The sequence below is a fragment of the Calidris pugnax genome, unplaced genomic scaffold (genome assembly GCF_001431845.1).
Source record: "Calidris pugnax isolate Ruff unplaced genomic scaffold, ASM143184v1 scaffold757, whole genome shotgun sequence".
Lineage (NCBI taxonomy): Eukaryota > Metazoa > Chordata > Aves > Charadriiformes > Scolopacidae > Calidris > Calidris pugnax.
Window position 1 is genome coordinate 150,072 of NW_015092182.1, and position 26,836 is coordinate 176,907.

Here is a 26,836-nt window from a genome sequence, read left to right on the forward strand (position 1 = left end):
ATGTACGCTGTCATGTGCTATTGGGCTTACGCTGCCTTGGAAAAGACAAGAAGATCATTTTTCATATAAAAATGAAGGTAAGAGGCAAGTATTCACCTTAGCCAGAGACGACCCCTGCAGACTTTGATAATTAACTTTGGAGCCATCAAGTGTTACAGACTTCCTGGCATCTTTTTCTGTCTCCATGGATCTTCTGTCTGCTCCTAATGGAGAAATATAGAATATATATATAAAGAAATATAATGCATCCCTAAAAGATCCTAAACATGAGGAGGAACTTCTTTGAGGGTGGCAGAGTCCTGGAACAGGCTGCTCAGAGAGGTTGTGGAGTCTTCATCTCTGGAGACATTCAAAACCCACCTGGACACGTTCCTGCTCTGGGTGGACCTGCTCTGATTGGATGATCTCCAGAGGTCCCCTCCAACTCCGTATCACTCTTTGATTCTGTGATCCATAAGTATCTTGTGTATCCTGGACCACAGGGATGCTCAGCATGTGAGACATGAGCAAGGGATACCCCACTACCAGTCTGAGGTCTGACCCAGCATCTAGCAGGCTGACCATGCACATGGCTAGGAGCTGGCAGCATTTGGCTAGCACCAACGTGTGTCACTTTTTTTACAGCGGCACCCACAGGATTGAGGAAATATTGTTCCTCAGCACCTCATGCTGCAGGAGCCACTTATGCCAAGAGAACACCCATGTCCACATGGAGCTATACCACTTGTGATTGTAAGGGCTGGAAAGCAGCCACCTCCCTGCTGAGGAAACAAAGGTCCCCATGCCCAGCATGTGGGACATGTAAGCATGCAGCAGGAAAAGGCTGGAATGGATGAAGTGATGGGAGATGGATGGTGTGTCCTCGGTGGGCAGGCAGGGACTGTAACTTTACCTGCAGCACTGCACATCACCCCTTCTCCAGAGCCTGGTGAGCCCCAGGACCACACTGGGACTGTGTGAGAGGGCTGCAGGAGAGCCAAGTCCAAGACAGGACTCCTCTTCTTACCGTAACAGGAAAAGAGGTGCAATAGGTAGACTCCTGCTTCCACCACACAACGCTCCTCCATCTCCCCACCGTTCCCAGATCACTGCAGCCCCTCTCTGCCTGTTGAACAGCCCTGAAAAAGAATATCAAATGCATCGTTAGCACAGGGTAAAAGGAAAACCCCAGGCCCAGGCAGATTGCTCTGCTGTTGATATAATGACAGAGATGTCCTCTCAGACCATTTCTGCTAAGACTCAGACTTCCTTTGCTGGGAGGTCACTACTGAAGCTAGAGCTACCTAGGTCTTTGTACAGCACCAAGCACAGTGGCTGCACGATGCAAACACAAGGGGGATTTTTGATAGCATCGAACAAACCCCACCTCACCCAGCAGCTGGGCTGAGGCTTTGGCCCAAGCTGGAGAGAAGGCAGTTCGCTGAAGCCCAGGAACAAGAAGGCAGAGACGTGAGCCCAAACCTGGAGCAGGTGAAAATCACTGATTCTTCATTCACTTTTAGATTTACAAAGGACGGCAAAGGTCTTGGGCTCTAACACGGTTACAGACATCCTGGAAGTGAGGAACAGCTTTCCCCGGCACAAGGAAGACCATCGGTCGGGTCTGTCTGTACAGCCCCTGGCACCAGAGGCGAGACTGGTGCCCGAGGTTTAAGTACAAATCATCTCTGCATGTGCAAGGCAAGATGAACCAATAATCCTGTATCCTACCACACACCGAGGCCGCCTGTTTACTTTCCCAGCAAATTATGCACTGTATTAAAAAGCCCTCCCCTCCCCAGATCCCATGCCTCCTCTAGGACCATATCCTCCCGGATGATAGGCATCCCACACTCCCACTGAAAGCAGCAAGGAGACGGTGCATTCAGCCCCTGGCAGCATCATTCATCCGGAGGAAGGGTGTAGGGAGATATTTGGTACCTCGCAGCCAATTGGAAGAGAAGTGACACTGCCAAGGGGGTGCTTCCAGCTTCTCTCTCCACCCATCCTCCATAACACCCCCCTCCCTGTCACCAGTGCCATCCTCCTCACACACAAAAGCAGTGCAATTAGCTGATTTAAGGGAGCCGAGGCTTAGCAAGCTGCAAGCGGAAAATAATAATAAAATACCTTGGAGCAGAGGGAGGCAGCAGAGGAAGAAGTAGCCATGGAAGAATACAAATAACTGCCCTCAATTCTCCCCCTCCCACCCTTGCCCAACAAAATCCAAATCACAAAGCCAGGACCGCTTGAGGAAGGCCGACCTAGATGCATCCTCACACTCCTGCGCTGAGAGAGACGCACACGTCTGTGTCCAGATCCAGGCGCTGGACCTCCTGAGCAGCCCGTCTCCATCGGGAGGAATGCCCGGCTGGGATACAGACAGCATCTTCTTTGTTCCTCGTTAGCCACAAGCATCAGTAAGTACAGCATTATCTGGGGCTTCCATACTGTTTGATATTAAGAAACATCAGGCTCCAGCCTGGGATTTGCTTCAGTATCTTCCCTTTCTCTTCCTCCCTCCATGATGCCTGCAGGGTGAGCAGAAAGCAGATGACAGTGGCGGGGAGGAGGGAGGGACAGTGAGGGCTCTCTGAGCCCCAAGGGATCTCCTTTGCCTGCATCTAGGGAAATCAAAAACAGAGACATGTGTGACTGTGTCATGGGCATCGCGTGCAGCTGGGAATGGGGGTGAGGACAGAATACATAATGTGTATGCTGGGAGGAACAGCTGGGAGACACTGGGAGGGGAGAGAGCCCTGCAATGCTCACAGACAGCTCTCTGCTCTGATTCCTGTCTCTGGCAGAGCCCGTAATAAAGATGGATGCCAGATTTACTCAGGCCTCTATGTAGCTTCATTCCCTTAAAGCAGATACACAGACAGATTTATCTCCCTCCAGGTCATCGCCAGCGACATCCTCTGTAAATACAAGCAGAAGCAGAAAAGGCCCTGGCTCTCTAGAAGAGCCTTACAGCAATAGGTCAGACTTTGCCAGATGCTTCCCCAATACCAGGGGCCAGACAGAGCAGCCCCATCCACTTGGGAAATCACCTACCCTAAAAAATCCCTTATCCTTAAAAAAAAAATAATGTTACTGACAGTGCCTGGGTACGTTTATAGTGTAAAGGTTGAGCTCAGGAAGAACATTCAAAACTGTCCTGCAGTTAATGGGTTAATGCACATGCCCAGCATATGAGCTGATCTCACTTGAACATGTTCTCTATAAGATAAGGCCTCTCCCTGTCCCCTCCGGGTGCAGCATCCAGCTGAAAGCATTGTGTCTGCTCCCCCTGACCAGAGCTGGTCCCACAAGGGCTGGTCCTGGGCCCTTGGTCAGACTCTGGTAGGATTTGCAGGTGCAGCCTCTGGGAAATGGGTACAAAAGTCTGATTTTTGCTGGCTGTCAGTGTAGGAACCTTCTAGTGCAGCAAAGAATATACATGGACCTAAGGGCTCCTTGTGCTGCTGGAGTGAGAACTAGGGGTGCGGGATCTGAATCTCTCCTGTTAGTACAGCGCAGGAGAAGGCCCAGACTGGGACCAGCACACCCACCTGGTCTCCATTTGATGTGCTCCGTTTTTTTGGCATCTGCTTTGGTTTACCTGGGAGCAAGGTAGAGGCGTGAATTCTTGAGGGGTGTGGAAGGACATCCAACATCCCTGTGAAGGCCTCCTCACCCTCCTCCCTTTCTCCCTGGGTGCGGAGACAAGCGCAGAGATGGGGCACAGACCAGGCAACAGCAGACAGGAATTTCTCTGCAAAACCAAAACCATTGTCTTCCGCCCAGGCCGGCAAAATGGAAACTGGTGCTACTGCCAAACCAACCCAAAACCAGCCTGGGAGGATCTCGGTCTTCTCTTCCCTTTCAGCCACATTTCATTTCCCTTGGCAGAGGTGATTGTTTATGTTGAGATGAATATTGCAAGAAGAGTAGCAAGGCAAAATGGGAGGGCATCAGCACAGACAGTGGATCCTCAGGGAGAAGAGCTAAGGTGACAGGGGAGCAGAGATAAACCTGTTGCTTTGATCCAGGGCCAACCTCACCTCCTCTTTCTTGCTCAAAGCATGACAAGTGGCCACAAAACCCCACGTCTTTGCCTTGTTCCTTTTGCAAAACAAGCAGCTATCACACTGCTCTTTGTGGAGCACAGTATCGATGTACCTGCTCTGGACAGTTCAGGTTAAATGTTCCCTGGTAGCCATGCTCCATCCCAACCTCTTGTCTTCCACCTCCCAGGCTGAGCCCTTCCTGGAGGGGACTGCTCTGCAGCCAGACCCTCTCCGAGCACAATGGGAACCACAGAAGCCACTTTGCGGATGGAAAACATGGATGTGAAGGAAGAGTGGCAAGATGAAGACTTCCCCAGGTTTGTTCCCTGAAAAAAAAAAAGGTATTTCTTCCTGTAAGAAACCAGCAGGGCAGGGAGCATGCAGGGCACTCCCACCAGCCCCAGAAGCAAAAAGAGTCCTAACTCCAACAGGGCAATTCTGGTCAGAGAGCAGAACTTCTGTAGCAAGGCTGCACTCAATGCTTATAAATCTTTTGGCTGGCTCTGGCAGCTCTTGTTGAGTGTGCAAGGAGAGTTTAAGGAGCAGGGTGAGGAGGACAAGATCAGCGTGGATGAACAAATGAATCTCTGAATCAAGAAGCATCTCCCCAAACAGAGCATGACTCCCACTGGAGCCCCTCTGCTGCGAGGACAGGCTGAGAGAGCTGGGGGGAGAAGGGTCCAGGGAGACCTTAGAGCCCCTTTCAGTCCCTAAAGGGGCTCCAGGAAAGCTGGGGAGGGACTCTTGATCAGGGAGGGGAGCCAAAGGACAAGGGGGAAGGCTTTGACCCTGAAAGAGGGGGAGATTGAGATAAGATGTGGGGAAGAACTTCTTTGCTGTGAGGGTGGTGAGAGCCTGGCCCAGGTTGCCCAGAGAAGCTGTAGCTGCCCCATCCCTGGAGGGGTTCAAGGCCAGGTTGGAGGGGGCTTGGAGTAACCTGGTCTGGTGGGAGGTGTTCCTGCCCTGGGCAGGGGGTGGGACTGGGTAGGCTTTAACATCCCTTCCAACCCAAACCATTCCATGATTCTATGAAACAGAGCAGTGCAGCTTTGCCAGGAATTTGCCACAAGAAGCAGAGTCACTGGGATGCAATACCCACTGGCACTGACTTGCAGAATATCAATGGCTCCAAACTTTGTAAGAAATGATGTGTGGGTGACAGAAGGTGCCAAAGTGGCAACTTTCACCTTCACAGGCACAGAGTGCCAGAAAAAAAAAAAAAAATCCCTGTAAGCTCAGTGTGTGCGGAACTCCCTGCAGCCACCCAAAGGGTGCACTCACCTGCACCCCCACCCAAGCGTTGCCCCGAACACTCAGCGCTGAAGCCCACAGCCCAGCAGCATCTCACTAGGGCGCACACAGCATGGCCAACCCCAAGCCTTGCTGCAGCCGAGGTCTGGGCTACTGAGGGGCTTTTCAGGGCCATCTCACCCTGTCCCAGCTGCAGCTGGATTCCCCCAGGCAGCCCACAGAGCCCCTGTATTCGCAGACAGAAGCACAGTGTGCTGCACGGGTGGGCACGCAGAGATCCTGCCATGCCAGAAAGGGTCTCCTGTTTCCCTTGGCACCATGGATGAGCTTTGCTCTGTTTAGCTCGGGTCCAGCTGCATCGTTAATCTAAGCACCTCTGTCTGCCAGCACCCGGCTCGCAGGACATGGCTTGTCCTTCCGCTGTCCCCACATCTGGGCTCAGCCAAGCCCTTGAGATTCTCAGATGGGTTTTTTCTTTCCTCTGAGAGCAGAGCTGGGCAGAACTTTGGGCTGATGGACTTCTGCCAACCTAACGTCCTCCCAGAGTAGGGGGACAAGCTTTTTATTGAGTAGGAAGGAAGATGGAATAGAGAAAGGAAAGTGAGGTAGAGAAAGGAAAACGTTGACCCAAGGCTCCCCGCTAAATCTCGGTTCAAAGCTGTTCTCGCACCTGGACACCAATGCACAAACCCACACTATCACCTTGGAGCAGGAACAAGCAGCAAACTTTCCCCAGCCACAGCCAAGCCTTCAGGGGGCATTTCTTCAGCAGAGCCCTCAGCACCACCCAACATGGGCATCGTCACTCCCACCTGGCAAACGAAGCACAGGGAGAGGCAAAGGGATGTGACCAGGGCTGGGTGACAAGCCAGTGGCAAGGACAAGGCCAGAGCCCTACAAACCAGCTCCCCAGCTTGCTGACAGACTGCTGCGGAGGGATTAAATCAGGAATAATGCAGATGAAATAGAGCCCAAACAACTCCTGGACAAATGAGGGAAGGCTAGCTGTGTTTAACTAGCATTAAAAATGAATCAGTAATGATTTTCAAGACACTCCCCCCTAGAAGCATTAAAATAATAGGGCAGAAGCTGCTGCATGTGGGACAGTAGCTCTCTAGCAGACAGTTTGCTGCATAGCTATTTTTGCTTAGCTGTGATTAACCAAGCTTGCCACAAAAAACCAAAAAACAAAAAACAAAAAAAACCAACAACAAACAAACAAACAAACAAACAAAAAAAAAAAAAACAAAAAACCCAGAATTTGATCTGGGCTGGGGGAACTGAATTCAGCTGTTCATTAAGGACGTAAGGCAAGATTCCTATCCCTCCCTGAGAAGCTGATCTGCAGAATGAGCTTCTGCCTTACAGGCTGCAAGGTGCCAGGATTCTGGGAGAGCGGAGAGGAGAGGGTGTCCCCCGCTCCTGCTGCTCCCTGAGGGTTCAGCCTCCTGCTGCTGGTCTGTCTCTGCTGTTCGTGCAAGCGCTGCCCTGCCATGATGCCGTAGCCATGCTGCGGGGCGGATGCAGGAGCATGCTCACTCCATCGCGCATCCATTGGATCAGGGGCGGTGGAGGCTCTCGGGCTGATTGGGGCACGAGAGAAGGTGCTTCTAGAGGGAAACCGGGCAGCACGATGACAGAGTAGAGCAAAATGGTGGCACCCAACCCTTAGAAAAGCTGCTTCATTCAGAAAATCTGGCACCTGGGGCTAGCTGCGTTTGGGAAGGAAGATTTACACGGGAGGCTGGGAGGCAGTGATTTGAGCATCCTTGGGGAAGGTAAGAAAACCCTTTTCTTCACCTCTGACTTTTGAATTGCTTCCCTTAAATGAATCCCAGCATCAGACAGCAGGGTGTCTGGCTGCAGCACGTACTCAGTGCAGCTGGGCCTTCCCCTCCCCCTCCCCCCCCCTTTTCCTTTTGCTGCTGTATCACCAAGTTGTGCCAGGCGCCAGCTCACAGGCAGATAAACAACGAGTCAGGCCCCATGCACAACAAAAGCAAAAGGGAGGAGGAGGAGAAGCTGAAGGGTGAGGGGCAGGGGACAGAGAGATCTTTCTGACAGCTCAGGAATATTGTGGCAGCCCCTGGGGTCCCAGTCCCGCACAAGCAAGCAAGGAGCAAGCGCCTTTGATCAGGTCTCCAACTCTCATAAATATACAACAACCAGCTAGGAGAGGATTATCCCTTAATCTAAATATTTATAGGGTTTAATTTGGCTGGTAGCTCTGGTGTCATGGCAGCATGAAGAGGAGCCTTTGTAGGGCAGAGCAAGGCTATATGCTCCTGCAGGCTCAGAGCTACCATCTCCATCATCTCCCTCCCAGCTGCTGGAGACCAGCCCCAGTCCCATCCTTAAAGCACTGCCTTAAAACTGGTGGGTTTTCCCCCAGGTTTCACCCCAGGGCTGTCCCAGCATCCAGGATTTTACAACCGGAGGCATGAGCTCTTCCCCCAGTGGAGGGGGAACTTCCAGCAAGAGGAAGATAAAATGAGGACGGTCCCTTTTAAACACATCTTTGGCATGATGGGGTTTTGTCATGGTGCACAAGAAATTTCAAACCCAACTAATGCCAGGGGACAGGAACAAGTCTCAGCTCAAATTAAGGGGAAAAGAATCCAGAAAGCGTTCTGCTCAGGGTGGGAGAGTGCTGCTCAGCCACCAGCTAGGGATCTTCACCCCAGTACTGGGGACCAGCTTCTGATTTCACTTACCCCAGTATGGGTCAGGAGCAACTCCAGCAACTTCCAAAGGGCAACAGCCATGTAATAAGATTTGGCATTAGCAGGAAAGTGAACTTTTAAATCAATTGATGTTTCTAGCCTCCAGCTGGAGGTGTGGTGATTAATACCAAGGGTGCAGGAGCCAAAAGTGAGAAGCTGCAAATCCTCTGCCATGGAGCCCCAGGAATCACAGAATCACAGACTGGTTTGGATTGAGAGGGACCTTAAAGCTCACCCAGTTGCACCCCCTGCTCTGGGCAGGGACACCTCTCACCAGACCAGGTTGCTCCAAGCCCCCTCCAACCTGGCCTTGAACCCCTCCAGGGATGGGGCAGCCACAGCTTCTCTGGGCAACCTGGGCCAGGCTCTCACCACCCTCACAGCAAAGAAGTTCTTCCCCACATCTTATCTCAATCTCCCCTCTTTCAGGGTCAAAGCCTTCCCCCTCGTCCTATGGCTCCCCTCCCTGATCAAGAGTCCCTCCCCATCTCTCCTATAGGCCCCTTTCAGGTACTGAAAGGCTGCTCTAAGAACGGGAGAATGGATCACCCTTTGGCTCTGAAATGCAGGTTTGAGTGCCAGTGCCTGAATCTCAGCTCAGAACGAACCTGCTTCCAAACTTCAGCAGGGTTTGGGTATCACTGTCAGCTTTTGTCAAATGGGGACCGAGGGGAGGATGGGGTGACAATTCTGGGATCACACCTAAGCTTTGATCCATGCCTTGAACACTGACAGCCTTAGAGCAAAGTCCCTACAGACCAGGGACCAGCTGTCCCTGGGAGAGATGGCTGTAGCAGGCGCTTTGGGTAAAGTTCTGCTCTGCTGCAGCCATGGCCTGTGGCAGAAGGCAACAGCAGAAGATGGTCCCTGGTACCTTTGATGAGGAGCCCTAGAGCTTGCCTCTCAAACTTCTGCCAGAGATAAAAACGGGGGTAACATGGAGAGAGTAAGGATTTTACCAGGTTCCTCTGGGGACAAGATTTGTTCCCGTGTCCCTGGATGGATTTTCCAGCCTTTTGGCAGAATGGCTGCACGTGGGATGTATCGGAAGGTAAATGCAGGAGGTTAGCAGAGACTGCACCCTAAGAAAGCACAGCTGCTGGGTGCTTTCAAATCAGCTGAGGGCATCCCTCAGGCTGAGCTCACAGGCAAAAGGGAAAGGGGTTGCATGTTTTATCCTGATGTCTCCTGTTCTCTCCACTGTCTGCCATGGAGTGACTTTCTTCTAAACATCAGCTGTTATCTCCTGTCTTTTTACCTCCTCCCCTTGGCTTGCCTGCAGACCTCTCCCAGAAGAGACAGGGATGGAGTCACTGGGCAGCCCTACAGAAGACGAGAATACATCCTGTAAGTACCAGCCTGCCTTATCAGGAGTTCAAAGGAAAACAAGCCTATGGGAATGGCGGCTTGCAGTTAGGGCGATACCCTTGGAGTATCTGCAAAAATTCCCATGTGGGAGAGGAAACCAGCAGAGATCTGAATTTGCTAATCTTTCACCAGAAGCTGGGGGAGGAAATAGGTATCTCGGAAGTGTGGGCACTTTTGTCCAGCCATACCTGCAGGCACCCAGTACCTCCCAGCCATGACCCCCCACCCTTAGCTTCCAAAATCGTAGCCTGAAATAATGAAAGCCATAACGAAGCCATAATGAAAGCACCACATGTTGCACTAAGGATACAGGATGAGGACAACCTGTCAGTTATTTTCTTTTTAACTCCAGCTCCTCCAAATACTTTAAACTTTAATGGGGCGCATCGTAAGCGGAAGACACTTGTTGCACCTGAAATCAACATTTCCCTGGATCAGAGCGAAGGCTCCATTCTCTCCGATGACTTCCTGGACACACCAGATGACCTGGACATTAATGTGGACGATATAGAAACTCCTGATGAGACAGATTCCCTCGAATTCTTGGGGAATGGGAACGAACTGGAATGGGAAGGTAAAAGGCTGGTTTGGGGTGAATGTTTGCGGGGGTTGGGGCTTTTTTTTGTCTCATTTTAACCACTTTTGGCACAACTCACCAGCAGCAGCTGAGGACCAACTTCCCCAGTAGCAAAGCACAGCACACACAACCAAGTCCCATATTCCACAGAACATCTGCCCCACCAGGACCCCAGCTATAGCACTACTGAGACTTCTGGGCTATCTCAGCGCTTCCCTCTGGGGATAGTGTGGGCAGGAGTAGTTCAGGGGCTTGCAAACACCAGTTTAGCCATAATTTGGGATCAGGCATAAAGCTGTGGACACATAGGCCCTTCCAGCTGTGGCTGGGCCACCACCCCAGGCAGGAAGGTGCCGCCTGCTCACCTCTGCCAGTAGAGCTGTCACATGAAGGTTCAAACATCTTGAATAATGTGGTCTTGGCTAACTTGGCTGATTTTGCCTGAATTGGGCTAAGAATGACTCATGCAAGCAGCTCTGCTAGCAGATCAGAAGACAAACGGCACAGGCAATGCCCTCTTCAGCTGATATAGATGGATCTGAAGGAGGATCCAGTAAAAAGTCTGTTGTCCAAACTGTGACAGCAGGTTCTATAAGCAGCACGAGATGTTAAATTTATTTCTATTACAATTCAGCAATGGAGCAAGATTATTAAGAACCACAAACTTACACACATCAAAGCTGCAGATGAAACAGGCCATCCCCACTCTGTGCTTGTTACTGTCTCTTTCTGCACCCCAAAGTCCTTGCAGAGCCTCTTCGTACATCATATTAAAGGCAGAAACGTTTGTCCCTTTTTCGAGATGACACTCCCGTAGCCACAGCCAAGAACATGCCTGGGGACAGCGCAGACCTCTTTGGGGATGGTGGGACAGAAGATGGGAGTGCTACTAACGGGCGGCTCTGGAGGACTGTCATAATTGGAGAGCAGGAGCACCGCATCGACCTCCAGATGATCAAACCCTACATGAGAGTGGTGACACACGGAGGTAAGGGGAAGAGGGACCTAATCCTGGCTTGGTGGGGTTCTCTCAGTCCATCTTTGTCAAGCTGGAGAAGATGCCATGGCTGATTGTTTTGATTGTCTTTAGGGAAAAATTGTTATTTGTTTTGAACCACTACGTGGCGGATAAGCAGAAAAGCACCCAGGTCATGCTAAAAAACATATAGTCATATCACTGCTTAAACCAAAGCAGTGATAAAGCTGTCTCTGAGCAAGCCCAGGGTGTGGACAGCGATGGAGGGACTGCAGGTGCTCAGTCCCTCTGTAGCTCAGTGCCTGAGCTGTCTCTAGAGGCAGAGCTAAAGGCCATATCCACAGTTAGTGGCCATTTCTGAAATCTGAGCAGAGCTAAGCAACGACCCAGGGTGAAGCCCTCAGCTCCATGCTTTGACACATACAAATTTCCCCCTGAACCCATGTGCATGTTAGAGCCAAAAGCAGTATCAGAGACAAATCTAATTGTGAAAGAGGTCCATAAGAGGGACAAACACTTACCTACAGCTGAATAGAGGCACAAAACCCAGCCCAGGCCCAAATTTGGCAATACATTTCTGCTGCTATTTTTCCATCAACTCTTGCGTTACCCCCTGGAAAGAGTCACTGATGGTGCCCGTGTCTGTCTTTCCCAGGATACTATGGAGAAGGTCTCAACGCCATCATTGTCTTTGCTGCCTGCTACCTCCCAGACAGTAACCTGGCTGATTACCACTACATCATGGAGAACCTCTTCCTGTAAGTGGCTGGTCAAGGTCTATGAGGGAGAGGAGGACAAGGAAGGTAACCCAGGTTCTGGGGAAACAGTTTCTGTGCATTCATTGCATCAGGAACCTCAGCTGAAACAGTTTGAACCCAGGCCAAATGTACCCAGTGTGCAGCTGCAGATGGGAGTGAGCATCACTGGGTGAGACACTGCCCACAGCATTTGCATCCAAGTACAATAAGTCGAAGCATTCAAACATTCAGTGTTAATTATGCCAGTGATGGACTCACAGCCAGGCTGGAGCATACTTATATGATGCTGAACAGCTGGTGGGTCCTTCTGCTGGGCAGAAGAATGGTGCAGGGATGTCCATCAGTGTGCGCACTATGCTAATAAGCACCAGCAATCCCTGAGAAATACCCCTAGGTATCCCGCAGGGGTGCCAGGAGACTCTGAAACCTATTCCCAGGTCTACAAAGAAGGGGTCTGGAGTCCTTTTGAGATAACACACAGGCACCTGAAGAAACCTCAAGGGACCTTTTTTGAGCCTGATGTCCCCATTGCTTTTGCTTACCACCCAACAGATACGTGATCAGCAGTCTGGAGCTGCTGGTGGCCGAGGACTATATGATCGTGTACCTAAATGGAGCAACACCCCGGAGGAGGATGCCAGGCCTTGGCTGGCTGAAGAAGTGCTATCAGATGATAGACAGAAGGTGAGAAGCCTGTTGGTGTTGCCTCTTCATTCTTCCTGATTCTCTTCCCACATCTCTTCCACTGCTTCCTCACAGCCTTTCCCAGCCACCCCTCCTTCTTCTCTCCCCACACTCTGTAATTCCTTCCTCTATCACAGCTTTCTGACTTACTCCAGCATCTCTTCATTGCCTCTTCTCCCTCCTTCCCTCACAAGCACCTTTACAGAGATCAGGATCATACAGCACCCAAAGCAGTGCTCCTGCAACCTGCAGGGTCTGGGCTTAAACAGGGCTCCCGAGGCCACAGGCAGGGCTTTTGTGTGGAGACACCCTGATGAGGCCAGTGATGCTTATCAGTGCCCTTACACGTTACAGGTGAGTTTCAGAAAAGCTGCTTTGAATCTGACTTTCTGTCCCATGGCTTTTCCGCAGGCTGCGTAAAAACCTCAAAGCACTGATAATCGTGCATCCTTCATGGTTTATCCGGACAGTGCTGGCTATATCCCGTCCTTTCATCAGGTAAATATAACACATTCCCAAACTCGGCTTGCTTTGGAGTAGAAATTTAGTCTCATGAATTAGATCTTAACCTCACCCTTTACTGGTAGTGACCAAGGTGAGACTGTTCAACATTTGTCCTACATCTCTCTGATCTTCCCAAGGACAACTCCCAAAGTGGTTTTAGGAGACACCGTGGTGGTCTGGATCCAGACCAAAGCTTGTCCCAGTGGGTAGTGCCTAAAGATTTACTGGGAAGGGCAGGAATGATGGTCCTCTTTCCCTCCTACAGATACTGAGAGGGTCAAAGCAAAGTGAGGTAGAGCAATGTGACACCTCCCCACAATTTTTAGTCATCAGCATATTAGCACTGGGAGGAGATGGGTACGCTCAGACTACAGAGGATCCAGAGATGCAGAAATCCCCATTTCCATCAGGAAAATTCTGAATTCCTGTGGAAAGAACATCAAAACAAGACCTCAGGCACACTCTCTTTCTCTCTCTCTGCCAGTGTGAAGTTTATCAATAAGATCCAGTATGTTCACAGCCTGGAGGAACTGGAGCAACTTATCCCAATGGAGCACGTGCAGATTCCAGACTGTGTCTTACAGTGAGTATCAGAGGGAGCCCGGGCACACGCAGGACAAAAATCTTCTGTAGCAGGATATTGTATTGAGTCTAAACCCATGTACTGGAAACCCAGAGCCTGGGGCAAACCTGTATCTTACTGGTGCCAAGCAGGAGCCTGAACACTGTGCTGGTTTGCAGTTTATGACACATTCAGAGCAAACATTGCTTTTTGCTTAAAAGTGAACAGTTCTGACAGGGTAACATTTACAGAATGTTTCCTGTTTGTTGCAGATACGAAGAAGAGAGGATCAAGGCCAGAAAAGAAAGGTAAAATTAATTTGGGGATGGAGGGTGGGTTTGTTTTCTTGGGATGATGTTGCTTTCTCTTGTCATTATTTGTTTTATAACCAGTAAATTCCATGTTCCTCCTACCCTGATACCCCACACAGCCTACACTTATTGTCTACTGATTTTCCCAAAATAAGGAAAAGTTGCAGGAGGGACAAGAAGTTTGATTAAAAGGTTATTTGTCCATGGAACTGCTCCTCTTAACCCCACCACTGCACACATCCTGAATGTGCACCGTACGTGCCCGCAAAGGTCACCAGAAATCCCTCTGTATATAAAAATGGCACATTTTCCCCATATGACCATGCAAATTGACCTTAAAGTGAGAGCTAGAGCTTGTTTTAAAAGCTACTTCATTCTGCCAGAGTGGCATAAAGAGGGCCATTAGTTTAGAGTTTATTTTGTTTCATTTTCTAGACCTGTTCCACCACCTGTGATTTAGGTTAGAAGTGGTGGCCATAAACAGTGATATGTCAGCTCCGTTAAAAGCAAAAGGCAATTGTGGAAAGAGGAGAGAGCCGCTGGGTCAGCAGGAGAGCGATGTACTATAATAACACCTTCTCCTGCTGGTGAACTGAGCAGGAAATGCCAGTTTGGGATGATTCGGTTCATTAGTTGCTAAAAAGCGAGTCATCCAGCCCAAATAAGTCAGCTACATCCCTCTAGGGCCAACAGAGGCATCCTGAAAGGATGAGGATTATCAAGGTCACATATCACAGGGACCAACAGTCATTTCTGATCAGACCTGTAACCTCTCTCTGAGCTCCAGCTATCACCCTAGAAATGCCTTAATACTCTACCTTCTCACACTGCTCGCCCCTAGATGGTAGATTTCAAATGCAATTTGTGTTTACAGGGCAGAAGAGAAGCAATATATGGCTGAGAAGGAAAGGTAACTACTCTTTTTTATCCTTCCTTCGCTTACAAAATAGCTTAAACCATCTCTGGTGAGGAGAGCAGCCCTATTGCTTGGTAGCACCCCCAGGAGCCAGGCTCTGCTCACCCAGGAGATGTTAGGACCCAACAGGACATTTCTAAAGTGACTGGGAACTGGTAAAGCCTCTTCTCTCCCTGACAGCTCCCTGTGCCATCACTTTTGTGATGTTATTGACCTTAACCTATGTGAACGGATTCCTGACGCTGCTTTTTACCTCTCTAAAGCTAGTGAACCCGTTTGGTCATGGGCCGGAGCCAGAGGCACCAGGGAACGTTCTCCTGACATTCAGTTGTAGAATTTGCATGCTGGCGCAATGCAGGGAGCCAAATACTGCTGTCAGGCACAGCCCGGGTGTGCAGAAAGGCAAGATCTGAAGCTGTAACATTAGATGGGAAAGAAAATTCTAGGGAGGTTTAGAAGACAGTCTCAAAATCCTATGCCAGGATAATTTGGCCTGGTATTGGCTCTGCTTCAGAGTGATATAGCCTCTCTTTTCTTATTCTAACTAGCTCCTGAGGGGGAACAGTGCGTATTTCTGCTATTCTCTTCCCACAGAAAAAGGAGCTTTGATCAAAATTGCCACGGTCTGTAGGATGAGTCTGAATTGTGGCAAGAAACAAATGGGACCCCAGGGCCAGAAGTGAGGGTGACTGGTTTTGCAGTGGAGATTGACTTATTGTTTTGCTGGTTCTCTTCCAAGCAGGCCTGTGCCCCCAGCAGAGGATCAAGAAACCAGGTTTGTTTTGTACCTCGTTCTTTTGTCAGGCTCTATGTGGTAGATCCATGGTAATCCTATGTGATTAGAGGGTTCATAACCCTCTAACAGGAAAGGCCAGACGACCAGGACCCAGGTCATCTTAGACCCAGGACCTCTTTAGCCAGGTAACACTTGCCCAGTGCACAAGAGGCATCTGCCACTTTGCAGAGGGAGAGGACAAACTTTCACCCCACCGCAACGCAGCTGTGGTCACAACCACCACCACTGCAGCTTGTTCCCACGCATGGACCAGACACAACTGCAGCTGCCGTGGGGACACTGGGGAAAAGCTGCCCCTCAGTAAATGACCTGAAGTTTGCCACATGGTGAAGGTCTGCATTTGGGCTTTCACTGCAGAGCTGCCCTTACCCTACTTTTTCTTGGTCCTGTACACTCAGGAAAAGTTTTCAAAGAAGAAAAAAAGCCCATTAAAGCTATGAATGACATTATCTTTGGCCCTGATACACTTTTGGGGAGGATTACAGCCAAATTTTGGGGAGGATTACAGCCAAATATACTCATATTTTTTTGACATAGCGGGAATAAATAAAAAAAAATTACTACAATTTGCTTTCTAAAAATAACTCTCTCTTTCTGTTCCTTCCCAGTATGTCATGAATAGAAGTAGTGGAATGAATGGAGTAGAAGAAGGACACAGCCTGGCAGTCACCCATGTAAATGACCTTTTGGTAGAAGACCTTGTCGCCATCTTATTCTGAGTTCTGTAAGATCACAGAGCCTGCCCCCCCATCTCCAAGATGCAAAGTCCTTTCAACTTTTTGAAAACATTTTACTTCCAGAAAAAAAAAATCAAACAACAACAAAAAACCACAAAACAAGCCAAGAATAGCACTTTTCAGGACAGGTTCTAGTATGTTTCAATGATGGTCTGTGGAGAGCTATTAAGTAGCGCAGATAGATACCACTTTTCCTCGTAGTAAGTTAAGAGCATCCTGTAGTCCATTAGTGACCAGCCCAGAAAGAGATATATTTTTTGTTTAAATTATAAACCCTGCCCCTATCTTGCTGCTGGCCAGCACGGAGACATTTTGCTTTAAATTGCACACCCGGTTCCCTCCATACAGACATTACAACAGCTGCTGCCCTGGGGAGTAACTAACACAGGCGATGAAAAGAGTGCATTTTCATGCTTTCTATAGCCAGAAGTTGTTTCTTCCTGAAAATACCAAGTGCCCACTGGTCTAGGCGCCTCTTCCAGCCTTGACTGCCTCAGTTAATTCATTGCCTGTTCCTTTTATTAACTCACACCGACCCATTCCTATGAGTAAATGCCCTGTTTTTCCCCCAACTTGTTGTGTCTCAGTTTTAAGGCACTCTGATAACTTTGAAAGAGGGTGTCCCCTATGGCATGGCAGCCTCCACAGAACCTTCTTATGAGTATCTTCTCATATCAACACGCCCACACACACCAAAAAGGTCTGGTTTTAAGAAGGAGCCTTACAGACAGGAAAGCTTTTCACACCTTGTCTTTGTATTGATTTCATGACAGTGGACAATCACTCACTAGTAATACCTCCTGTCACGGAGACAAGCTGCTAAATGTTTGAAATTTCCTACTTGCTCTTCCTGGGTAACAAGGGCCTTGTCTATAGTCATACCTGCCTGGGAAAAACCCCTGTGGAAAAGGCTGTGGACGCGGAGGCAGCAGACTGGATCTGGGATCAGCTTCTTAGTCAGCCACGAGACGCAGATGTGATACGGAGACTCTGAAAGCTGTATTTTGGACTCACGGGGATTCTGTGAGAAAAGGAGGGAAGAAAAATTAAGAAACAACTATCTGCCCCCAAATAATTTGCAAACTCCTGATTTCACCAGAGCCACCTGACATGAACTGTCTTAATGCACCAGGTAAAACCCCTTGCAGACAACTGCAGATGAAGAATTACCTGCGTATTTCATCACTTGAGAAATATTTCAAACCTGGCAAGCCTAGCCCATGGCTTTCTGAAATCACTGCCGCTTCTCTCAGGTCTGCAATCCCCTGTAGGAGAATTCCAGCAAAGAAAGATTTTCCTCAAGATAGAGATGTCTCCTCTGTATAGATAAAGCCTCGTTTTTTGTTTTTTTTTTTTTTTTTTTTTTTTTTCAAAAAAAAAAAAAAAAAAAAAAAAAAAAAAAAAAAAAAAAAAAAAATTTTTTTTTTTTTTTTTTTTTTTTTTACTTTCAGTGAATAAAACTGCTACAGATGAGATCCTTATTTCCCTGAATGCTACAGAGGAGCACCAAATATGCTTTCTAATTTTCCTCCTCATTTGAGATAAGTTTTTCTCATGCACTTCCATCACGGATATATTTACTGAAGAGACCTTTGCACGAAAAGCAGAGCACTGCAGCCATGGCATTAACCCTCCAAGCTGAAAATGGTGAAAACTCCATATTTTCTCTCACTGGCATGTTAATAATAAGCACCAAGGAAGCATCGACCTCCGCGACTTTCTAGAAATTTCATTATGAGCCAGTTTCACTGAATTTCACTGAATTTCACTGAATTATTAGAGTTGGAAGGGACCATAGAGATCATCTAGTCCAACTCCCCTGCTGAAGGAGGACCACCCAGAGCTTGTCAGAGCATGTTACTCAGGAGCATCCAGGCAGGTCTTGAAAATCTCCAAAGAAGGGGACTCCACACCCTCCCTGGGCAGCCTGTTCCAGGGCTCTGTCATCCTCACTGTGAAAAAGTTCTTCCTCATATTCAAGTGGAACCCTTTATGTTCCAACTTGTGCCCATTGCCCCTTGTCCTCTCACTGGCAAATACTGAAAAGAGTCTGGTTCCCTCCTCCCTCAGCCCACCCTTGAGATACTTGTAGGCATTAATAAGGTTTTTTTTGGAGTTTAGTTTTTATGCCAATAATACCTCCCAGAGAAGGTGTACTGTCCCTGGCGTCCCAAGCAGGCAGAGACATCGCTTCAGGACAGAAGCGGCAGTCGGAGATTTTCAAACAACGATGAGTTAACCTGCCCTGCAGAGCTGGGCAGCCTTTTTCACACATGGGCTGTCAGATGGACTAGAGGAGCCCACACAAATTTTGAAAGGACTCTTCTGATGGAATTAAATTTAGCTCAGACTATAAAAAAAAATAAAAATCACAAATCTCCTTGTAGTATATGTGAATTCAGTGTCTCTCACTGATAATGTTTAAACCTAGATTTTCCTTTTTTCCTTTGAGACTGTTTTTATGCATTCAGATTAAAAAAAAAATTCCCCTGCTATGCTTTCCACACAAGAACGCCACGCAGTTGGACACTGGAAGGGAAGTTTACAAGTATATCATGAACAAAATTGTTAGAATATTTCATAATGTTTTCAAAGTACAATTCTAGAAACCTTTTATGAATCTGTAGTTACTAAACACTTCATTCACTTCAGTGAAAAACATTCACAACGTCATGGAAAATACTGGTGTTATGGGACACATGGAAAATAAGAAACCCTGATTATGTTTAGTTGCGGGACCTGAAGAAACAGACTGATCCTCAGCAGTGACGAGAAGAATGTGGGTTTTGGTTGTTTTGTCCTATTTATTTTCCAAAGAAAAGACACCGTGTCTACATTTTCAGAAAAACTACAGAATGAGCAGACCTGAACATGAAGTTTCATATTTTTTTTCTAAGTAATTCCTCCGGGGCAAGGTTAAGAGTTCAGCTGTGAAAAGGACAGAAAACCAATTTCGTTTCAAGATACGAAATCCTTTGTTTGAATACAAAAGTCAATTTGTAACTTCTTTGAAACATTTTTTTCAAAAAAAAAAAAAAAGTGCACTTTCTGATAGAGCACTCTAAGTAATATGCACTATATTTTAATTTTTAAAAAAATTTTATGAGTGTATAAATTTTATGTTCCTGGATGGAGGCATGGATGTCTATGTATCTTTTTAACATAGAAAAGAACCTGGAACCCATAATGGATAAACTAGAGCTAAATGTAAAAAGTGCATTTTTATAGCAACAATAAAAAAAAAGAAAAGGGGATCATTAACTTCTTTCAGACAGTGATTTTAGATGCTACTTGAAACCAAAGTAGCTACAAATTCTGGAAACACAGAACCCCTCGAGTTGGCAGTGTCCCTGAACCAAACACCGAGCAACATGTCTCGGTTTGATGACGATGGACTCACACAGGCTTCAATCACTACGTGCTGGAACAAACACACCACCAAAAGGCTGGGTTCATCTTCAGAAGATCGTTACTGATGGAGTTCCACCTCGCAGTGGTGAGAGATCAACTGTATGGACCGCGAGGGAGGTTTGGGAGGCAGCAGATGTTGGTGGGGAGTTGTCAACCGGCAGCTTAACCCCCAGGACTTACCTTGCACAAAATTCAAGTGGGGACAGTAGTCCAAACAGAAATCTGAGGTGGCTGAAGCCATTTCTACAAATTTCGTTGCCAGTTCCTTAAAGAGAGTTTCTCTCAAAGCCTGTTTGCAAAACGGTTCACCAGACAAGCTCTACATTTCCATTGGTGACAAAATTTATGAGAGAAATATGCTATACCAGCAAAAAAAAAAAAAAAAAAAGTTCTAGTAAAATTGCATTTACATTAGAACTTTTGCCAGTATACCTAGACGCATTTAAAAAATAAAATGAAATAAACTACATCCTTTTAGCAATACTGCTATACTGGTCAATGTTCCAAATGTACACCAGGCCCTGTTTCTGCCTCATAAAAACATCTCTGAAGGATAAATATTTTGACTTATGAATGCACTGTATTCTATCAAACAGCAGGTATTATCAACAACATTTTCTCGTCTTGGATTTTACCTTTCATGAGATTTTCTAATGGTGAATCCCTGGATGGCCACATTTTAGCTGCAGAATAATGTATTTTACAGCCATGATAGCATAATCACAAAAAAAGGTGTTATTCTTACCCACAGTCTAATTAATGGCTGAAATTCAACATTCACCCAGCGTAAGCCTACAAATGGAAAAATCAGATCCCTTCCTGTACGGTTGATGACAGACTAGGAAATACCTTCCCACTTCTTTAAGGTAGTCATAGGACCTGGTCCAGCCTTCAGTAATGCAGGCACTTGTCCCTGCGTTACGCAGCAACCACCAGATTTATACAGTACAATTTTATACCTTGTTTTGGCACATATAGGTGTCACCCAGACTTGGAACCGTATGGCAATCTTAGTTTTAATTTACAAGGCAGACACAGGAAATAAAACTGAGATACTGCTGTATATTCAAGTTGCATAATTTCTTCTGTACAATACCATGTAAATGTGAGTGAATATTTAGAGCATACCTCATTGCAATTTTTCCATCTATTTTTCCAAAGATTATTTGCTTACAGATGTGCATATACATGTATGAGAAAAACCGAAGTGGTAAAGGTTTTAAAAAGCGACACATCTTCTATTTTACATATTTAGGGATGAAAAAACAAAAGAGTTAATGAACTGCTGGTGGCAATAAGGTCAGATTGGCCTGACAGCAGGTGAAATGTACAGGCGAAATTGCTATAAATACAAAAGCACATGTTTTCTCTTTTGTATTTCCATGTTTACTGGCAGTCAAAAATACAGCATGCTACTGGCAAAGTGAATTTTAAAAGTCACCATGACAATATAACAGAATCTCTCAGTTTTTTTTTCTTTCCTTTGTAGTGGGCCCTTTTAACCCAAACCTACATGTAAAAATGTGTGAACTGTCATTTTTCTAAAGTGTTTGTAATTAGGTGGTTTATGCTAGAAAACATAGATTGCTGTTAAGTATGTATTATGATTATTTTTGCTTTGTATTATTCCATAAGAATCTGTGGATATTCGATTAAAATGAGACTAATCCTTAAGCAAAAATGCATACCCCTCATTTTGTCAGTATCTTTTATTTAGACTTTGGGTCCATACAGAAAATATGATGAAAATTTTTTGGTTTGGATGCCATTCCCTTGAATAAAGTAAGTCAAAGTTCTCCCTGGCAATTATGATACTGCAGAAATGGACCTCTCGGAATGTTTTTACTAAAATAACTTCTATTCTACCACTGGGGCATATGATCTTTCCAAGTTTCCCCTCAGTGTTAGGCTTTAGAAAAGAGTAATGGAAAAATTGCTTCCCTTGGGTTTCTATCAAGCTGTACAGAAGTACACTTGTCTCAGTTTTTTTTTTTTAACCTTACCTTATCCTTACCTATCTTTTTATGATCAAATTGATAACATGATTGGGAATTAAACTGTCAAAACACACACACACACAAAAAACAACCCAAAGTTGCTTAAACAGAAAAAAACCAAACCAGATATACCCTTATAAACAAGTACTTACAGAAAAAATGCCTGAGATGGATAATTTGAATGGGGTTTAGAGAGGTTATTAACAAATTTCAATTAATGAATTGGAAGTATAAATACCTATAAGCCTGATCCTATAACAAGCATTACTGTATTCATGCTGTGAAATAACCCATTCAGAAAACACATATTTGTTTAAATGAGTATATATTCATAGGGCTACACTTTTACAGTTCTTTTGTATGTATGAAAGCAGATTTTTTTCCTATGATTTTATTTTCACCAAAAAAATTCTACCCCAATCACATGAGTATTGGCAATATATTTATTTTCTGCTAATCCTTTGGTTTTTTGTTAAATTTACATACAAAAGTTTGTAGAAGGAATTGCAATGTTATATCTCAAATATTACATTTGTGTGGACAATAATGTAGGAACCTGTTGCCCGGGGATGTAACAGTAGTGTGGTGCTAAATTACAACTAAAATCCTGTAGCTACTTAATTCTGAGGTGCTTCTGATGCGGGTGGTGAATGAAAGACTTAAAACATTTCAAGTGACCTAGCACCAAAAGTATCAGTGGTGTGTCATGACGGAATGTGGTCAATGCCAACAAAGGAAAGAGCCAGGGAGTCATAGTTGAGGTGTGCCAAAACCCACTCTACACACAAAGAATGCAACCAATATAGCGGACAAAGTTCAAAAGCTCCTGATGTTATGACTACACCAGACCACAAGAAATAGGATTAGCTACCCTCCCAAAGCAACAAAGTTTCCCCATCAGAAGACAAGATGTCCTTCTCAAAAGAAAACATACCCTTTGATCAGCCTTCACTGTAGTTCTCCATTAGCCATTCCTCTACTTGACTGATTGTGATTTTATATTAGTGTTTTCATTTAGCAGTCTCTGAAAGCTCTGAATGTTCCCTAGATCAGACATTTTTAAAAGACCTCTGCAGCGAAGTGGCTGCCGTTTGAAAGAGAGAAAAGAGGGACACTCAAAAAAAAACCAACCCAGAATCCTTTAAACATATCAATACATTGTCTGTTTGAGGAGTTTTGACAGAAGGGGAGAGTGAAGTTAAAGATTATGTGTTTACTGCTCTTGCCACCACTTTATTTACCTGTGCTAAATTTTTCTTAGGCAAGTATCCACAAACCTCGGTTTGGGATGGGTCAGCACTGCTCCAGAGACACCATGCAAGGCCTTTCAGAGGATATAAAAGCTGGGACACCGCACTTTTCTTGACTGGGTCTATGATCCAAGTTTGTTTCTAGTCCTTTTAACCAAGATGGTGGCAGCTGTGATTAAGATCAATAGCAGAACGTCAGGTTAAATTTTTTGGCAATCTTTCTAATGGAAGTTTAGACGCTATAAACTCTCCATCAACTGCACAGTTTATTTTCATGGCTCATTTTTTTTTGTATTAGATGCCTAAAACCCACCTGAATTGCATGCTGGCTCTCACATCTACTCCACAATCAGCTTTAATTTTAAGGCACTAAAAAAACATAACATCACTGCATTGCATGATTTATTTTTTTAAATAAAAAAGCTTTTGACAAAATCACTTTCCACCCAGACCTCGCTTTGGCAGTTTGAATGAAAAGTCAGTATTTTCTCACGCCTTCTCAGTACTGAAATCTCCGCTGTCCCAGGAGTTGTGAAAAAACTGTCACCCAAGTGGGAATCTTTTCTCCCACGTGTGCATTATGTGACTGATCTAATGTGATCAAAAGCAGTCAGTTTGCCTGAGGAACATCAGACTGGAGATTAACAGGGGAATGCGAGCTGAAGAGCTGAGTTCTGAGATTTAAAGCCGCAGAGAAAGCCAATACATTCCAGTTAAACTTCATTTTAGATTGGTTGTATTTTTTTTAGTACATCAGAGAAGAGTCACAAAGGGCGACTCAGCCTCCAGATAAAAGATAATAATGCCCAAACACCAGCTGTAAGAACAAAATTTTGTACCTGGAATGGAAAGAAAAGAGAAATTACAGGCAGGGATTGCACAATGTCACTAATAGGTGCTCAGAACATAGGTCTGAGATAAAACAATTCTGGGAGCACTTCAGATACAGACTGACCGGGCTTGAATGTAAAGACTTTGACTCCTCGTGTTATCATAAGCTAGTGCACAGCAGCAAAATCAACCTGCTTCTCTTCTCAGTGTCCCCGTCCTGCCTCAAGTAGTCTCCCAAATCCAGGTACCTCCTCACACCAGACAAAAGACTGGTGTTCTTGCATCATATTACTTCATTTTAACATTTTTTTCATTCTTTAAATGCCAAAAATATCTATTCCCTTATTTCTTGTGGTTTTATTGTTATTAGCACATCATCCTGCAGTCAAATAAGTCAAGGTAAATTATTAATAATTCTACCACTCTGAACTATGTTCTAAATTCCAAATGTAGCCTCTCTGAAAAGATTACATCCACAAAGATCCATTCGAAGGAACATTTTTAAAGTCCATTTTAAGAATTTAAAGGCTTTCTGTTTGTGTGTTACAACACAGTCCTTAATTACTTGATAAATGGAAAATATTCTTTTGCACAGGGCACCCAGCCCATAAGTACGTTAATTTTGCAGTCCTAAAATTCTTCTAATGTAGTTTGTTGGGTGTGTCTGGTTTTGTGGATTATTTTTTTTCCAAAGGAAACTAAAAATAAATTAATTGTACAGATCTATAATCGAATCAGAGTTTTTGCTAGACTCCTAATATCAAGCACCCAATTTATTTTAGCAAAACCTTATCAAAAACCCTTAGCCTGAGGCACTTAGCATGGGAAATTTCAGTATGAACACAGTGTGTGACCAAGTTTTAACACATTACAAAAAAAAAACAACCCAAAACAAACAAAATAAAACTGATAATGAAAATAAGTGGTCTGTGTATGGTGTTGCTGTCTCAAGTTTTGACTAAAATTAAAGATCAGTATTCTTTTTTCTGTCTGTTTGTCTTTAACAACAAAAATAGTCTTACAAAATGTTAGTCACACCAGGAAATCTACCAAGAGACCTACAGATTTCTATAAAATGCCTCCGCAAAAACTGAATTTATTCAGTAAAGATCATCTCCCTGCACAGGACTCCCCAAATCTTTGAGTTCCACATACAGCCTGAGTTTGTCAGTCACTGCAGTGGGCCCTGGGCAATAGGTAGAAAAGGCACCATCCTCCAAAGGATGATTCAGCCCATCCATCCTACAGCCAGCTCTGAATGGAATCAGTCCCTAGCCCTTGAGGTGGCCGAGCAGAACCAACCCCATCCTCAGTTTGGCTCAGGTGGAGCTAAGAAACGACCTTCCTCTATTACTGGAACCAACTTGGGGGCAGAACAGGGCTGCCAGCTCCTCCTGGCACTCTGCAGCCGTGGCAGGAACAGTCCAGCCCCGGGCATCTCGCTGGCCCTGAAACAAGATCAAGGACCAACACCAAGAGAGCACTAACTCCAGAAAACATGAGGTAGTTGTTCTGCCCTCCACTTTGGATCCCACACCTGCATGCCACCTCTGTGGCAGTTTGCTCCTTGGGAAGGGAACAGTTTGTCCTTTTTTTCAGCTCCCTCTGAGCCAAGGCAGCTGAGGGGAGCACAGAGAGGCAGCATGAGCTCTGCTCCTGACACAGCAACGACCTTACTCAGTACAGCTGAAAGTGAAGAGTACACAGGTATTAACAGCATCAAACAGGAGAAAACCTCAAAGAATAGAAGAGAAATGTGCATTCATGAACTTGTCTTCCAGTTAGAGCATTTTCTTTCTAAAATACATATCAAGTGTTAGCCCTGCACACCCAGCTGAGAGTACTTAATTATCTTTTAGCATAGGATTGTATCTGGGGAAGCAACTGCCACACACTGAAGCACCCTGATTTTTCTTTAACATTGTCTGAAGAAATTGTGTATAGTAGAGTATACACTATATATATAAAAAAATGCATATATCCTATATGAGGATCAGAACTGATATTCACCATTTCTTTAAAACAGAACTCAAAATAATCCAAATTGAAGCCAAAATAACTCAGAGGACAAATTACCCATTGTAAACTGTGGTAAATGGCTTTCAAGGCTGAGAGGCTGAAGTCCAGAACACGCCTCGTCCCGTATGTCTGGGTGACACAGGATTCAAGTGCTCCGTGATGTTCTGACAAGGGACCACACAGAAGCACTTCACAGTAACCAGAATGGTGCAGGAGAAAGGGTCAGAAAGACGCTGAGTGTAATGCTAAGAATGCAGAAGAGAGCAGAAAAATCTTCGGTAACATTTAGAATTGGTAGAAACATTTAAAGGAGACAATTGACCCAGAAATGCACCCCACACACCACATGGTAGGGACAAACACCACACAGAAGCTAAAAAGCAGGAACCCTGTGGTTGCCTTTCTTTCTCCTCTGCCCAACCCCAGATGAATTCTTTGCTCTCTTGAGGCTTCTTTTTATCAATTATACCAATACAAAAGGCTTCTCTATTTCCCCTCATGAAATCCTGTTGGGATAGAGAGTTTCTCCTACAGGCAGGTGGAGCAGGAGGATTGTAGCCTGGGAATGTCACAGGCAACAGGGCAGAAGGGACAGAACACGGGAAAGCCTCAAAATCCACCTGCTGAGAGCTGGCTTGGCCCTACCAACTTTGGAACGAAGCAGCATGGGCAAGAATGAACTTTTAACAGCAAGAGAAGGAAAGCTTCCCTTTATTGTCTGTGTATTACCTATTCAGACTGATTTTGAAGAGTCTGTCAAACACACCTGAAAAACTGTCAGAATATTTTGGAGTGCTGGGTGAATCATCACACATTAACAACATGCCTTATAGCTCAGCTTCCTTGCTGTTCGCTAAGAAAAGCTTGAACATTTATTTCATGCCTCATTCGTCCTCCAGCCTGCTTAATTTTCCAAACCTCCCTCAGGCTTTGCTTTCTTCCTCTCTTCTCATCCATCAGTACCATCCACATCGCCCAAAAGATTCAACTGAGTGGGGAGCCAGATGAGACATGATCTCTCCTAGAATATAAATCAGAGAGTAAAAACTGGCATTCTATTACTTTTAAAAAACTATTCTAATTCATTCCTACTGACTATACAATGTATAGTAACACACAGGCCAGGATTAACTA

At 45.7% G+C, this 26,836-nt stretch overlaps 1 protein-coding gene and 1 long non-coding RNA gene across 5 annotated transcripts in view; one reads left to right on the forward strand and one right to left on the reverse strand.

The window, feature by feature from the left end:
- Positions 1-26,836, reverse strand: part of LOC106900269 — a 46,802-nt gene that overhangs the window by 15,526 nt on the left and 4,440 nt on the right. For both annotated transcript variants that reach the window (XR_001414128.1, XR_001414127.1), the window contains exons 3-7: positions 26,469-26,723; positions 25,760-25,947; positions 17,077-17,215; positions 1,007-1,118; positions 97-203 (exon numbers count right to left, since the gene is read on the reverse strand). This is a non-coding gene — a long non-coding RNA (uncharacterized LOC106900269). The remainder of the gene's footprint in view (positions 1-96; positions 204-1,006; positions 1,119-17,076; positions 17,216-25,759; positions 25,948-26,468; positions 26,724-26,836) is intronic.
- ATCAY (ataxia, cerebellar, Cayman type) lies at positions 2,009-17,554 on the forward strand. 3 transcript variants are annotated; one of them, XM_014962277.1, is made up of 13 exons: positions 2,009-2,399; positions 4,219-4,348; positions 9,288-9,352; positions 9,726-9,947; positions 10,753-10,938; positions 11,582-11,684; positions 12,237-12,368; positions 12,780-12,866; positions 13,357-13,455; positions 13,707-13,742; positions 14,620-14,655; positions 15,401-15,436; positions 16,066-17,554. In XM_014962277.1, exons 2-13 carry the CDS (start codon positions 4,272-4,274, stop codon positions 16,073-16,075), a joined length of 1,089 nt encoding a protein of 362 aa, XP_014817763.1. In that variant the 5' UTR covers positions 2,009-2,399; positions 4,219-4,271; the 3' UTR covers positions 16,076-17,554. The 3 variants fall into 3 exon arrangements, with proteins under 3 accessions (XP_014817763.1, XP_014817764.1, XP_014817765.1); XM_014962278.1 differs by having other exon boundaries at positions 15,404-15,436; XM_014962279.1 differs by lacking the exons at positions 2,009-2,399; positions 4,219-4,348 and adding an exon at positions 6,917-7,060.

Excerpts from the sequence above, each read along its gene's own strand:
- ATCAY (XM_014962277.1), top strand. The coding sequence starts at position 4,272 with ATGGGAACCACAGAAGCCACTTTGCGGATGGAAAACATGGATGTGAAG. Across the intron at positions 11,685-12,236 it reads ATCATGGAGAACCTCTTCCT|ATACGTGATCAGCAGTCTGG; the intron begins GTAAGTGGCTGG and ends ACCACCCAACAG. Across the intron at positions 13,743-14,619 it reads ATCAAGGCCAGAAAAGAAAG|GGCAGAAGAGAAGCAATATA; the intron begins GTAAAATTAATT and ends TTGTGTTTACAG.